This window comes from Crotalus tigris, unplaced genomic scaffold, assembly GCF_016545835.1.
Source record: "Crotalus tigris isolate CLP2741 ecotype Arizona unplaced genomic scaffold, ASM1654583v1 scf7180000017940.1788314, whole genome shotgun sequence".
Classification (NCBI taxonomy): Eukaryota; Metazoa; Chordata; class Lepidosauria; order Squamata; family Viperidae; genus Crotalus; species Crotalus tigris.
In genome coordinates, this window is record NW_024096732.1 from 570,172 (window position 1) to 583,114 (window position 12,943).

At 56.7% G+C, this 12,943-nt stretch overlaps 1 protein-coding gene across 6 annotated transcripts in view; it reads left to right on the plus strand.

Annotated features, from left to right (window-relative positions):
* LOC120308651 (DAB2 interacting protein) overlaps nt 1–12,943 on the plus strand; it is a 61,779-nt gene that overhangs the window by 6,076 nt on the left and 42,760 nt on the right. The window contains exons 1-2 of one of the 6 annotated variants that reach the window (XM_039344986.1): nt 2,471–2,782; nt 11,089–11,192. In XM_039344986.1, the coding sequence (XP_039200920.1) occupies nt 2,662–2,782; nt 11,089–11,192 (225 nt within the window). In that variant the 5' untranslated portion in view covers nt 2,471–2,661. Of the gene's footprint in view, nt 1–2,470; nt 2,783–7,377; nt 7,739–11,088; nt 11,193–12,943 lie in introns of those variants that run through there. The other 5 variants (XM_039344987.1, XM_039344989.1, XM_039344991.1 and 2 more) reach the window with 5 other exon arrangements.

Here is a 12,943-nt window from a genome sequence, read left to right on the forward strand (position 1 = left end):
GGCCCCCAAGTACCCATTTGTAGAGGGGGCTGAAATTCTGCAAGCGAATTTGTGCGCCTGTAAAGTATTATTTAAAGGGCTTCTTTCAAAAATCTGAAAAAAAGGGGTGGGGGGCGCCCCTCGGTAAAGAGGGACATCTGCTTTCACTCAGGGAGGTAAAAAGGAGGATTGTGCCCCAGTCCAGATGGGAAACAGAGGATCCAGGTCCCCCCCCCGCCTCCTCCTCGTCTGGGCCAGTCCGCCATAACAAACTTTCTTAAAGTGTTTCCTTTCATACGTAGCGGCAGCCAGCCTCTGCCAGAAGACTAATTGCTCACAGATGAGGGTTTTTTTTTTCTTTGATGGGATGCCAGATCAAAATGGGGGTGGGGGGCAGTGGAGGCTGGTCTGTTGTGCGGTCTTTGGGTGGGGGGAAGAAATGTTCATGCTGGATATTTGCACCAGATGCTGCTGTTTCCAGCCTTTAGAGCAGGGCTGTGCATGTAGCCTCCTTGGGAGAACCTGGGGGGGAGAGAGGATGAAGGGGGGGGCAGGCAGTTACAGAGAGCCAGTTTTGGGGAGGGGGCTGGGAGGAAGGCAAAGAGCTTCTGAAGCCCTCCAGCCTGTCGGTCTTGGCTCTTCCATCTTGGACGGAGAGGGCGTCCTGATTGATCGATCGATCTGTGGATCCTTTTGTTGCACAGATTTCCACGTTGTGCGGTGTTGTGGGGTGTCTGGCATTTATAGCCACAGACTCTGGATAGAGCTGAATGTCTTTGCCTCCACGACCATCCACAGTGGGGCAGAACCAAAGAGTTGCCTGCCTGGGTCTTCTTCAGCCTTGCAGGGAGCCCTCAAGGAGGCAGGCAGGGTCTGGAGAGAATATGGCCCCTGCCTCACATGGGGGGGGCATCCCTCCTTCCCCGCCTGGCTCCAATTCTCATTTTTCCAAGCTCAGGGCTGCTTCCTCCTCTCTTTGCCAATTTCCACCCCCTGAAGTCCCCCTTAATTCTGTGCACTGCTTCCAAGGGACGCCAGAGTAGATTCAGAAGGTTGAAAAGCAGCGGTTTTACAGAGGGGCACGTGGTCCTCCATCCGCCCCCTTTTTAAAACTGGGGATCGCCGTCCCAAGAGGCTGAGGGACGCAAGGGTTGGGGGGGGGGCAGCTTGTGGATCCCTCAAAGCTTTCTGCCACAAATTTAAGGCACATCCAAGCTGGGAGTGTGTGCGCAAGCGTCTGTGTGGTGGGCAGGCAGGTTTTCAAAGCTCCCTTTTGGGGGAGCTTTACAGGCGACGTGGGCTGCCCCCCCTTTCCCTCTGCTCCATGAACGTTTTTAGAGCAGCTGGTTAAAGGGCTCCCCCAAAGCTGAACCCCGCTTTGAGGAGGAAGCTGGGAAGGATCCAAGGCCTACAGGACTCAAGGTGGACCCTCGCTGGAGAGTAGAGCTGGCAGCTTCCCCCACAGAGGAAGGGGGGGAGAACTATTATGGGCTGCTGTTTAGGAGGAAAAGTTCTTCACATCAGCCCTGCTGCAATTTAGGAGACTGAATTTTCTCGAGAGAACTTGGGGGGCCCTGAGACCCTCTCCAACTTGGGTGCCAACAGCTGGGGCTCCCTGGCCAGCCCCTCCAGCCCTTGGGCAGCTGCTTCCACCCGGCCCAGCCTCCTCTCTGGCTGCCAGCCAGGGGCCCCGCCGGCTGGGGTGGGTGGCTTGACCTGGATGCTGCCATGCGCCTCCCGGGCCTCGGGAAAGTTTCTTGGGATTCTTTCAGCGCAGACCAAAATCTGGCACGGACTGCTCAGAGAGGGTGGCTGGACGGTGCCAGCACCCGAGCGGCGGCGGCGGCAGCAGCAGCAGCAGCAGCAGCAGGCTTTCCTCCTGCCTCTCAGGAGATGCCAGCACAGACAGCTCTTCCCCCAGGAGTGGCAAATGGAACCTCCACGTTCAGAAGCAGCCTAGCTTAAAGCAAGGAAAAAAAAAAAAAAAAAGGCTGTAGGCTTCTCCAGGCAGGTAGCTGACCATCCACGGGTTTCGCTGTCCAGCCTGGTCCAGCAAAGGCCTCGCTGCATCCTTGCTGTGGCAGCCTCCCCCCCCCCGCCCCCCTGCCCGCCACATTCGGGAGGGGGGGAGGAAGCGACTTGAGGCATAAAAGGGGCCGGCTGGCCTCAGAGGAGGCTCCTCTTTCCTGGCACAGGCTGGCAGGAAGCTGGGCAGGGGCCGGCAGGTTGCAGCCGGAGCCTTCCCGGTGCCCCCGTTCGCCCCCCTGCAAGCCGAGGGTTTGCTCGGAGGCGGCTTGAAGAGGGCAGAGGGGCGAGGCTGGCCCCCTTTGGCACTCTTCCGCCAGCGAGGGCCAAGCGGCCGGGAGGGGCCCCTGGAAGCAGCGGAGGGGTGGGGGAGGCCGCCTTCCCCAGCGCCCTTCTGCCGCGGCCGGGATCCAGCCCGGGCCTTCCTCCCTGCCCGGCCTGCTTCCCTTCCAGGGGGCGGGCAGGGGCGGGCAGGGGCGGGAGGCACCGGGGCTTTTCTCCTCCGCGGCTCCCTCCCTAGCTGGGCTGGCGCCGGCGCTGCGGGGACCCCCGGACCGATCGCGCTGCTTCTTCGGGGGCCCCTTCCGCGGGGCTGGCCCGGCTGCGCCCGCCGCCTCCTGAGCCGCTTCGCGCGGAGAACGCGGGCACCGGGGGGCGATGTCGATGAACGGCCGGAAAAGTGGCGGAAGACCCTCGTACTACTACCGGCTGCTCCGGAGGTCGCGGCTGCAGAGGCAGCGGAGCCGCTCGCGGAGTCGCGGCCGACCCTTCCACCGCGGTAACCCTCCCGCTGCCTGGCTGGGGCTTCTCGGGGGGGGGAGGACGGGAGGGGGGTCTCCGGCTGAAGTTGGAGGGGCCGCTTCCAACTTTGAAGCGAGCCGGGACTGGCTGGCGGGAAGCCGCGGGACCTCGGAAGGGCCCGCAAGTGGGGTTTGGGGGTCGGGGCCGTCTCCGGGGCATCGCCTGGCGTGGGAAGCCGGCGGAGGGTCCGCCCTCGGGCCGGCCCTGGAGATGCTGGGAGGGAGCCGTCCTTGCGCAGAGGTCAGCTCTGGGCAGAGCCCGGCCTCCTGGTGATTCCGGGTGACCGGGGCTCGGCAGCCGGAATCTGGGGGGAGGCGCCCCGGAGACCTTCGGTTGGGGCCGAGCTCCCTTAGTTGGCGCCCGGCGCTTCCTTGGCAGAGGTGGGCGCCTCCTCGGGGCCCTGGCAGACCCCCCCCCGCGCCACAATTTGGGGCTGGAGCCAGGCCTGGCGTGCCAGCGTATTTGAGGAGGGGGTGAGGAGCAAGCTGATGCCCAGGTGCGGGGGGCGCTGCGTGGCGGTTGCTCCGGAGTAAGTGGGACTAGGCAGGGAGTAACCTGGGTGGGTGAGGGAGGATTTGGAAGCACCTGTCTGGATCCAAGAGCAGCAGAAGAGACAGGCTGCATTTCCCTGTGTGGCCCTTGCGGGTGAGGGGCTGGTGAGGGGCCCTGGATGGCCCTGAAGAGGCTTCTCCAACTGAGCTGCTGCTGCTGGCGGTGGTAGCCTTCCATCTTCTGTTCCTCCTTCCTCTTCTCTTCTCTCCCTTCCTTCCTTCCCTCCTGCCCCCCTCCCCCCTTCACTGATTCCACCCCAGGCAGCCGCTGACCCAGTTGCAGGGTTAAAAATAAGCTGAGCTGCTGCTCCTTCCCTTCCAGGACCCCAAGTGCTCTTTCCAGCCAAGTGCACACATGAAGGGAAGCCAGGGTTTTCTTGGCCCCTTTTCTCTCCTGACTTTCGTGTTCGCAAGTGCGTTTTCCTCGGATGGAGCTGCCACGTTGTTTAGCCAGGGCTGCCCCACTCAGCCCTTTGGCAAAGCCAGTGAGCCACCATGGAACTGCAGCCTGGCCCTGTCTGGAGATGCTGGGCTTGGACTGATGACCGTTGACCTCCAGGGCACGGCTGGACTATTTAGAAGGTCACTGGTCAGTGTTGTAGTCCGTCCGAATCTGTCTCTCTTGGAGAACGCGTTAACTCTCACAGTTTAGGGAACTGGCCTGGCCTATCGTGTGGAAGGCTAGTTTAGGGTTTGCTGTCTGCTTCAAACTCAGAAAGGGAGTTAATCCCAAAGCCGGTCTGTTTCTTCTCTAGTCACAGTTGCCCGCAGTGCCACGAGGAGGAGGAGGAGGAGGAGGAGGAGGAGGAGAGAATGAAAGAGCTTTTCCTTCTCCATAAATATTTGGCAGGATGTGTTTTTCAGCTCTCTGGTGTGTTTCTGCCCTTCCTCCCCCCTCCAAGTCTTTCCTGGAGTTGCTGCCCTGGAGTTAGTTTGGGAGTCCGGATTCTGGTTTTGGAGCAGCCGAGAGTCTTTGCAGATAAGGTTGTTTTGTCTGGACAGGCCAGTCAGCTGGAAGGAGGCTGAGACCGTTTTTCCAGAAAGGGCAGGAATTGCTTAAGGCAGCTGTTGTTCCGAAGAGCCTGAATAGAATGGTGCTCCCTGCAGCTCCTCCAGCCAGGCCTCGCCAGAAAAAAATGGGACACAATATGGTCTGGTGAGGGCATCTGGACTGACCCTCTGTATTTAAGTAATGCTGTAGAGATTTGGCACAGAATGGAAGAGGGGACAGGAGAGTTTATGGCTTTTCATGGAGGACCCTCCTCTTAATTGAAAGTGGTCAATTAAAATGTTTGGGCCATCTTGATACACTCAGTGATTTATTTTAGAGGTATTCCAGACTCTCTGCTCTCTTTGGAAGCCAAAAGAAAAGGCTGGTCTAAGACTGAGCAGAATGCTCTCCTCCATTGTAGGGACCTTCCAGGGCGTCCCACAAACTGGACACCAGACCTGCCTCCTCACCGTCACTCGTGTTGGGATGCTTCCTGGGCCTTTGGGTTGCTATAGCAACCAGTAGCATTCATCTCTGATGATTAAACAGTATCCATGGCAACTGAGTGAAGAGTTTGGGAGTTCAGCCGGTTTCCTCTTCCTTCCCGTCCACCTTTGCCATCTCCTGCACTCTGAGCATCCAGCGATCGTAGGCAGCCTGTGGAGGAGGCGTCAGAGGGAGCTGGCCAGTGCCAGGGGTTGAGCTGGGAGCTGGCCAGGACCCCCGTCACACTCGGGGCCTTCCAAAGTCGGCGTGGACACACTGGGTTGCAAGGCTTGGAGAGCAGAGAGATTCAGGGTGGTCTCCTGACCCAAAATTACCAGCCCAGGAGTCCAGCCTGCAGGTCAAGCGGTGCCAGGGTGTCTCTTGTCTCAGAACGGGCAACGTGGCGGAAAGCAGGTGGACCAGTAGGATTCCCCGAAGATCACCAGGGTTTTTTCTCCTTTCCAGCTGGGAGACCCACATGAGAATCCCCCCAGCCGCCCAAACACCCAGCCTGATGGGCCTTGCTGCCAAACCAAGCCCCCGCCAGGCCCGCTTGTCAAGAGGTGGGGAGAGGAGGAAGTGTGGCCGGTTGAGAGATTTGATCATTTTTTAATCGTTCCCCTCCCAGCTGCAGGGGAGAAACAGATGTTCGAGTCACAGGGCTTCATTAGCAAGATAAATGAGGCCATTGGCAGGCCCTGGCTGAGATGCCTCCACGACAGGCCAGAAAGAGCCGACTTTGAGGGCTGGGAAGGGAGAAGACTTTTGTTGCAAGGGATGGTGGCTGTCTGGTGGAAGGTGCCCCTCCGGCCGGTCAGACCCTGGGGGATGAGTGGCGAAAGCTTCAGCCACTCAGATACCCACCACCTTAGCGTGGAGTCCTGTCCTTTTTTTGTGGAGGTGGGGCAGGTTGTTTTACTTTAGTGTCCAGCAGGTGAGCAGGCTGTCCAGGTTTCAGTGGACACAGCTTGCCTTCCTGTGAGATTGAAAAGGGATAGAACACTCTCATGCAAGGGATAAGAGTCCCTGCCTTTGCAAAACTGAAACGGAAGGATGTGTTGCCCTGCCTTGTGCTTATTCATGTTCCACAGGACTAGAACCCTGGTTGGGTTCAAAGATCCTGTACTATGGGTTTCCAGTGAGGTTGCAGACGAGTGGAAGAGCAGGAGAATTATTCTGTATAGACATTTGCAGTCCCCCTCCTTTTCCAGGATGTCAGTGGAGAGAAAGAAAGCGCTTGCCCTCTGGGTCTGATCCAGAGGAGAGCGGGGGGGGGGCTGCTCCGGGGGCCCTGGCCTTGGCCGGGCTCTTCTTTCCTGTCTCCCCATCAGTCTTTGCAGCCTTCAGCAGACCTGTGCAGAGTTCCTTCTTGGGTGGAAAATCAATAAAGTTTTTACGGTGAAATTTTGTGCCCTGGGTGGGCGCAGGGGGAGAGTCCCTCTTTTGTCTCCACCCTTGTCCGGTGCAGAACAGGTGCCCGCCTGCTTTCTTGCATGAGTCAGAAGGAGGGCGCTGGTGCCCTCTGGTGAGGCGGGGACCTCATTTCCTTTGGAATCTGGACTGCTCGGCTGGGCCGTCTGCATTCCAGGAAGGAGGAAGTGGATGGTGCAAAGGAGGGCGGTTGGGATGACGGGCAGGCGGCTGTCTTGGAAAGCCTGATCCCAGCGGGATTGTTTGACAGAGGAGGAGAAAGGAGGCCACCCAGATCCTTTTAGGAAATGTAAACAGCACCGGGTTTCATTATGATGCCGGGAAGGTAAACAAAACCTTCCCAGGTGTGGCCGGCCTGGCAGGGTTGCTCACCTGTTTGAACTTGACTTTGGTTTATTGCTGGAAGAGAGATGTGTTTGCATTTTGCCTTCCAAAACAGAAGCAAAGTTTAGACGGTTATATGTCAGTTTTTGTTTGCTAAATCACAGTCTGGGAGAAGCGTCTTAGTGGAAATGCACGTACAGGAAAACACACACCAAAAGGAGTGAGGAAGGACATCAGCAGTGCTTAGGGGTGTCCCTGTGGACTTTAAAGAAATGCAAACGGACCAAAAGAGAGAGAGACCCCTCCCCCACCCCTCTGGCTGATCAAAATGTGCTAAGATTAGGAAAGGTTCCCTCCAAGCTGGACAATGAATTTATTTACCCACAGCACAATTGGCAATAAAGATCCTCGCCTTGATAATTGTCAGTGTAAGCAAGATGTGGTTGATAGTCTGTGAACTTGCAAGGACACTTCTCCAGCCAGGAAGGGGAAATGGGACTGGGTTTTTTTCTGCCCCCCCCGCCCCCCCTTTCTCCCCCTGCACAGTCTCTCTGCCGTCAGGCCCTGTGAGTGAGCCAAGGACCAATTCTTTCCACACAACCTGTGCAAACGCAAACACCCCCCCCTTTCCTTGTGTTCACGGCCCAGAACTGCGCAGGCCAGGGAAATACCTGAGCTCACTTGAGGTGAGGCAGCTCCCTCGGTGGGTGGGGGTGTGGCCAAGACAGGACAGGTAAATCCAGTTCCACCTGGTTCGGCAGAAGCCCCGCCCTCTTTAAAGAGATCGGAGGGTGTCGGGATTTTCTGCCAATGGTTTGCCCAGAAGGGAGCCATCAGATGACTGGAGAGACCAGTTTTCATTGGTCAGGCTGCCTTGGAAGAGAACCCTCTGTGTGTTTGGGCTTCTGCCCCCAGCCTTTCTCACCTCCTCTGGCTCCGGGGCCCCCTCAGGCCGTAAACTTACTCCAGGAAGCCCCCAAGGCCCAGGCCTTTCCTTCCACCCCCCCCCCAGGTCTCTGCCGTCCAGAGCTGGGCCCAGGACCCACTCCCGTCGCCCAATGAGGTCACCCTCTTCCGCCATGAGGCTCCCTCGGGAGCTGCCCAGCTCCTCATGGCACGTGGGCTTCTGACGGGCGCTGCTTCCCCTTCGGTGAGTCACCCTGCAGGGGCACCTGTTGAGCCGGGAGAACTTTGCAGAGCTTGGGTGTCCCTCCCGGCCAGGCTGGCGTTGCCTTCCCGATGTTGGCTTCCCCATGGCCTGTAGGGACCGAGAGCCCTTCCTGCTGCCCTAAGGGAGAGCCCCTGTGGGGTGGGGGAGGTGGATCTCCTGGAGCTGCAAGGCAGAATTGGGTGGGGGGCTCCAGTACCTGGAAGCCAGGCCTTTAGTGATTTGCCGGTCAAAAGCCCCCTCTGCCTGGGGGCAGAATTGGTGCCTGAGAGGCCTCGAGCTGAGCCCCCCTCAGACTCTCCCCCCCCCCCAGAGGAACCAGCAAACCTTTCTCGGCTTCAGCGTTTCTGAAATGGTGCCTCCTGTTTTCCAAACAAGCATGTTTCTTTTTCAGTTTGTTTGGTGTTTCTGGAACTTATTTTGCTTTTTTGAATTGTCTGTCCGCTTTGTGGTGTTTAGCAAAGTTTGTAAAAATGTTGCCTGGCTCTTAGGCAAAAAAAAAAAAAAAAAGAAGGAAGGAAAGAAAAAGACACGAGGTTAAAGATATTGCTAATCCGAAAGAGGAAATAGCAAAGAGTTTCCCAGCTGAAACGGCTTCCATTCCTCAGGGGGAAACAAATGCCACTTGGGAACGCCCCCTCCCTCCAAGTAAACGGTGCTTGGCAGGAGGAAAAGGAAGGGGGAGGGCTAGAGAGGAGGGCCCCCAGTACTTTTTAAATCTTTGCTGGCTCACATTCAGAGGCCTGTTTGCGGCAGCTTGGAATCTGAGGTAGACTGCCTCTGGACATGAAGGTTCAGAAGGCAGCTGCTGTAAAACCACCCTGCCCGGCACCTTCTGGCCTTTTTATCAAAGGTGTGATGCTGTCAAAAGCCCCTCCTCGGATTGCCCAGGCCCTGTCATTAAGGGGCAGGAAGTGAGCCTCCTCAAGCCTTGTTTACTTGCCTTGAGAAACCAAAGGGGTGCTTCAAAATGCTCCTTATTATTTTTAATCGGGTGTTGCTGTGGCTGGGACATCCTGGTGCCCCAGGGCGAGTGGCTCTTCTGGATGGGGAAGGAGAGGGGCCCTCTCGGTTTGGCAGCTTTCTTTTTGAAACCAGGTTTGAAGCGGAAAGATGCACAAAGCTCAAGAGTGTGTGTTGGTGAGTGTGCATTTCTGTATTTGCAGCCTCAGGAACAAAGGAGGTGGGACACACACCAGGCTCCGTTTGGCCTCCAAGAGCTAGGAGGAAAAATGCTAGAATTTAAAGTCTGGGTAGATCTGTGTAGAGGATGGGGCTAGACTCCAACAATGCTTTCTGGTCCCTAGACCGTATACAACACCCCTGCAAAGTAGGACAGCTTCCACGTGGTCTGCGAATCTCCGTGGTGTCCGACAGCTGTTGCAGATGTGCGGAAGCCCCGGCTGTTCTTAGAACTCGGGAGAACAAACAGGAAGCCCCCTCAGTTGCAAGTGCTGACCCTCTCTTGGCCGCCTTGGAGCCTTGATAGTAGCATCCATCTCCTCCCCACCGTGAAGCAAGCAGAACCCCTTCCAGATTCGCCTTGGAAGCCTGGCAAATCTCACCCTCCGGGGAGAGTGGATGAAGGCCTGCTGGGATAGTCTTCCCACTTGGAGGTTGGCACAGAGGCAGGGAGCGAAGCCGGGTCCCCTTCGCTGCTCCGAGCCCTACAAAGCCTCTCCTGCCCATGTGGGCCTCGGCCAGATGGAAGCTGCCCGTTTTCAAGCGGCAGAGCCAGGCTGTAATTCTGAGCAGGGGGCTCCGTGTCTTCTGAGACGCAAGAGAGTCGCTTGGGTGCCCAGCTAATACCTCCGCACAAGAAACTCTGTTAGCGCTGAAGGAGATTAGCAACCTTCTCCACACCACTTGGAAGAGAGTGGGAATCTGCGTGCAACCGTCCAGCGCCTGCATTTCTCCCCTGGGACATTCCGGGAGTTTTTCGAAAACGCAGCGTGTTTTCATTCCAATGACAGACGGAGACTAGTAAGACTTACTCTCAAGTAAGAGATTGTTAGACTATGGTGGCCAATGTCAGAAGAGTCTGATAGCCCCAGACTATGACTAACAAAGGTTCTTAAAAGCCACCTGGACTTGCTTGACGTCGACATGGGTGGCATATAAATTTAATAACTAAATAAATACACGGCACCAGTTTCCGTGCGCGGCAGCATCTGAAGAAGTGAGCTGCAACTCCTGAAAGCTTTTAATCATAGTCAGAGCAGGTGCTGCCTGCCCGCTCTCCTCTCCTCTCCTCTCCTTCGTCATGCCGGATCAATGAGCCCCGTTAAACTTGGGAGAAGAGAGCTCATAAAAATGTTTCTGGATCAATTTCGCCAGCGATTGATCCAAATCCTGTTGGGTGCCAACTGCCAGGTATGTTGACAGTTGAAGGAAACGGTGTTTCTTTGTGTGCATTGAGAGAAGAAAGGAGCAACGGGGAAGATCAGTCGAAAGCCCCAAGTCCCAGGGGTTCAGAGGAGGGGAATTCTGGGACCCTCGCTGAGCGAAGTGCCTGATTTTCTGGAAATGACGGACCCGTGAGTCATCCAGTGCGGGAAAACAGTCGGAAGGCCAGCTCCAGTTTTATTTTCTTTGTGTTGCAGACATGTCATCTTTGATTCTTTGGAGAGCCTGTCTACATCCAGCCTGGGGAGCTGGGCTTATTTTCTGCCCGAGTCTCCTCACCAACAGTTAGGAACATTTAAGCATCGTCTGACCTGGCAGCAAGCAGATGATACCTAACTGGGGAGGGGGGGTCTTTGGCTCGATCCAAAACACTTGAGGGGAGGGGCTGGGCAGCTGACTTCCTCCCACTTACTCTGTTTTGTACTTCTCTGTTCATATGTTGTTATTTTTAATATTGTAAGCCGCCCAGAGTTACCCTGGTGGTAACATGGGTGCCCAACGTATTTCCTTATTGATAAGTAAATAAATCGACGTCCTTCACCCTGCAGATGCTTTGAAGAGTGAGTTGCAGAGAGATGCGTCCAGTCTGGCCTCTTTCTTTCCCTTCTCTGCCGGCATATGGAATCCCTTTCTTTCTGGGTGACACCTGCAGCCCATCGCGTTTCCCATAATGCCCTTGGAAGCATGACTTAAAGAGGGGGGCTTCTCTGTTCCCCCAAAATTGTGTGTGCAGAAGGAGTGAAAATCTGGGATTGTATTTCTCACCGCTGGGCGTGAATCCATTGTAAACCCTCACCAAAGCCTTGCTGGAAAAGACGGGGGTGGGGTGGGGTGGGAGAGTGGGGGGGCACGGTCATTCTTGAGTAGCCTTTTTTCTCTCTCCCCCCCCCCACTCAAAATTCTTTCCTTCTCTGTGTCATTTGCAGACTCCCCGCCGGAAAGGACTGGGCAGAGACGTGGCATGCCGGGTGGGGCCCTAGAGAAGAATCCCAGCATGGAGCTGGCAGCCACCACCCCCTTCCGGGTCACGGTGAGTCCCTCTTTCTGCCCTCTGTGCGTGTTCTGGATGCCCCTGGGTGTTGGGGTGCTAGGAAAAGGAGCCAGCACATCTCTCTGTCTTGCATGGCCTTTTCAAGTGGCAAGGAGTACTGTAGGAGAATGTATTTGGCGCTGCTGGAGGAAATGAGGGTGGGCTTTATAAATGATATAGGTGGCCACGCCCCCAACTGGTGATTGGCTTCCTTGCCTGGCATGGGGGGGGGGCTGCCCTTGAGAACGAAAGGAGAAATTCTGCTATGGCTTTATTTTTACCTGCTTTGGTTTCATTGAACGAACTTCATTTTTTAAAACGGCGTAATATAAGGGAGAAAATTATTCTATAAGCAGGCCAATGACAGCTTATCTCGAACTGCCCGGCTTTGGGGGCACGGGATGTGATCCAGGGACAGATCAGGTTGGGGGCCTGAAGATGTCCCGGCTGGCACAGCCAGGGGCGGCGATGCCCGGCCGGGCCCCCCAGCCACCTCCAGAGAGAGCAGGTGCCTGAGCCCTGCAGTGGCGCCTGTGAGGAACCGGACCTGGCCCTTTCCATGCCCACAGGCAGGGGTGCTGCCCACCTGGTGGTCTTCTCTGAGGCTCTCCTCCGCCCTGATGGGCCCCCTGCCCCGACTCCACTTCCTGAAGCACCTCAAATCCCAGGACGGGAGAGCCCGTCCCATTAGGGTGAGGAAGCCGGTCCGAAAGGAGGCGAATGGGATTTCTGCCCCTCCCCCTCAGCTCCTGCGGACCAATTCCTGCCACTCGGCTCCCCCTCCCCCACCCACCGCCCCTGAGTAAAGTCCATTTTAATGGTGTCCTTTTCTTCAAGAGGATTTTCTGCCTGGCGGAGAGCAGCCCGGGTGAACGCCATTCTCCCCAGTGGGAGCCCTCGATCTTTAATTGAAACCTAATTGTTTACTAAACCGCTTGAACCGAAAGGGAAAATTACTATAATTTGGGTCTGTGGATGACTCCCTTCTCCCTGGCTGTTTTTTTTTTTTATATATAAAGAAAACAAGGAAGAAAGCCCTCTTATGGGTATTGGATTTTAAGGAGAAGGGGCGCATCGCCTTCCAGGATATAGAAACATCCGAGCGATGATCATGAAGCTGTCCGCGGCCACCGGGTGCCAGCAACAAATTATATGCAAATCGTTTTGGGGGGATCGATCAGTGGCTTTGAGTTCCAGGGAATAAGGGGTCCATGCCACTCAGCGACCTGTGATCCCGACCCCAGAGACCTCGGCCCCCTTCCCTTCTCCATTCCTGCCTGCCTGCCGGGCCCGTCCTTTGGCCTCCCTTCCAGCACCGGGCCGTGCCCGCTGCTGCCCGCCTGCTTCCTCTCCATGCCACCTCAGCAGCAGCCGCAGCAGCCGAGGAGGTGACATTGATTTCCATCTGCTCTTTCCAACTTCCGTTGCCATGGTGACCGGATTTCGTTTCTCTGCCGTGCTGGGCCTTTTTCTCCAGTTTGGCGCGTTCTGAAAATGGATGAACTGGTCAGGGAGGAAAAGGGCCGGCCGGGGGTGGCGTGGCGGTGGGCATGTTCCCACCCAGCCTTTTGGCAACGGTGGCCCCCAGGCTGCCCAAGGCTTGGAAAAGGGGCTGTGTGGTGAAGCTGCCCTGCCTCTCTGCAGAATTCTCTTTCCCACCGGAGGAGGAGAGGCAGGGCAAGCCCTCTTGGCCACCCAGGTCTCTCCCCAGCTGGGTCGGAGGGCCCCATCTCTGCCGGTCCCCCCCCAAA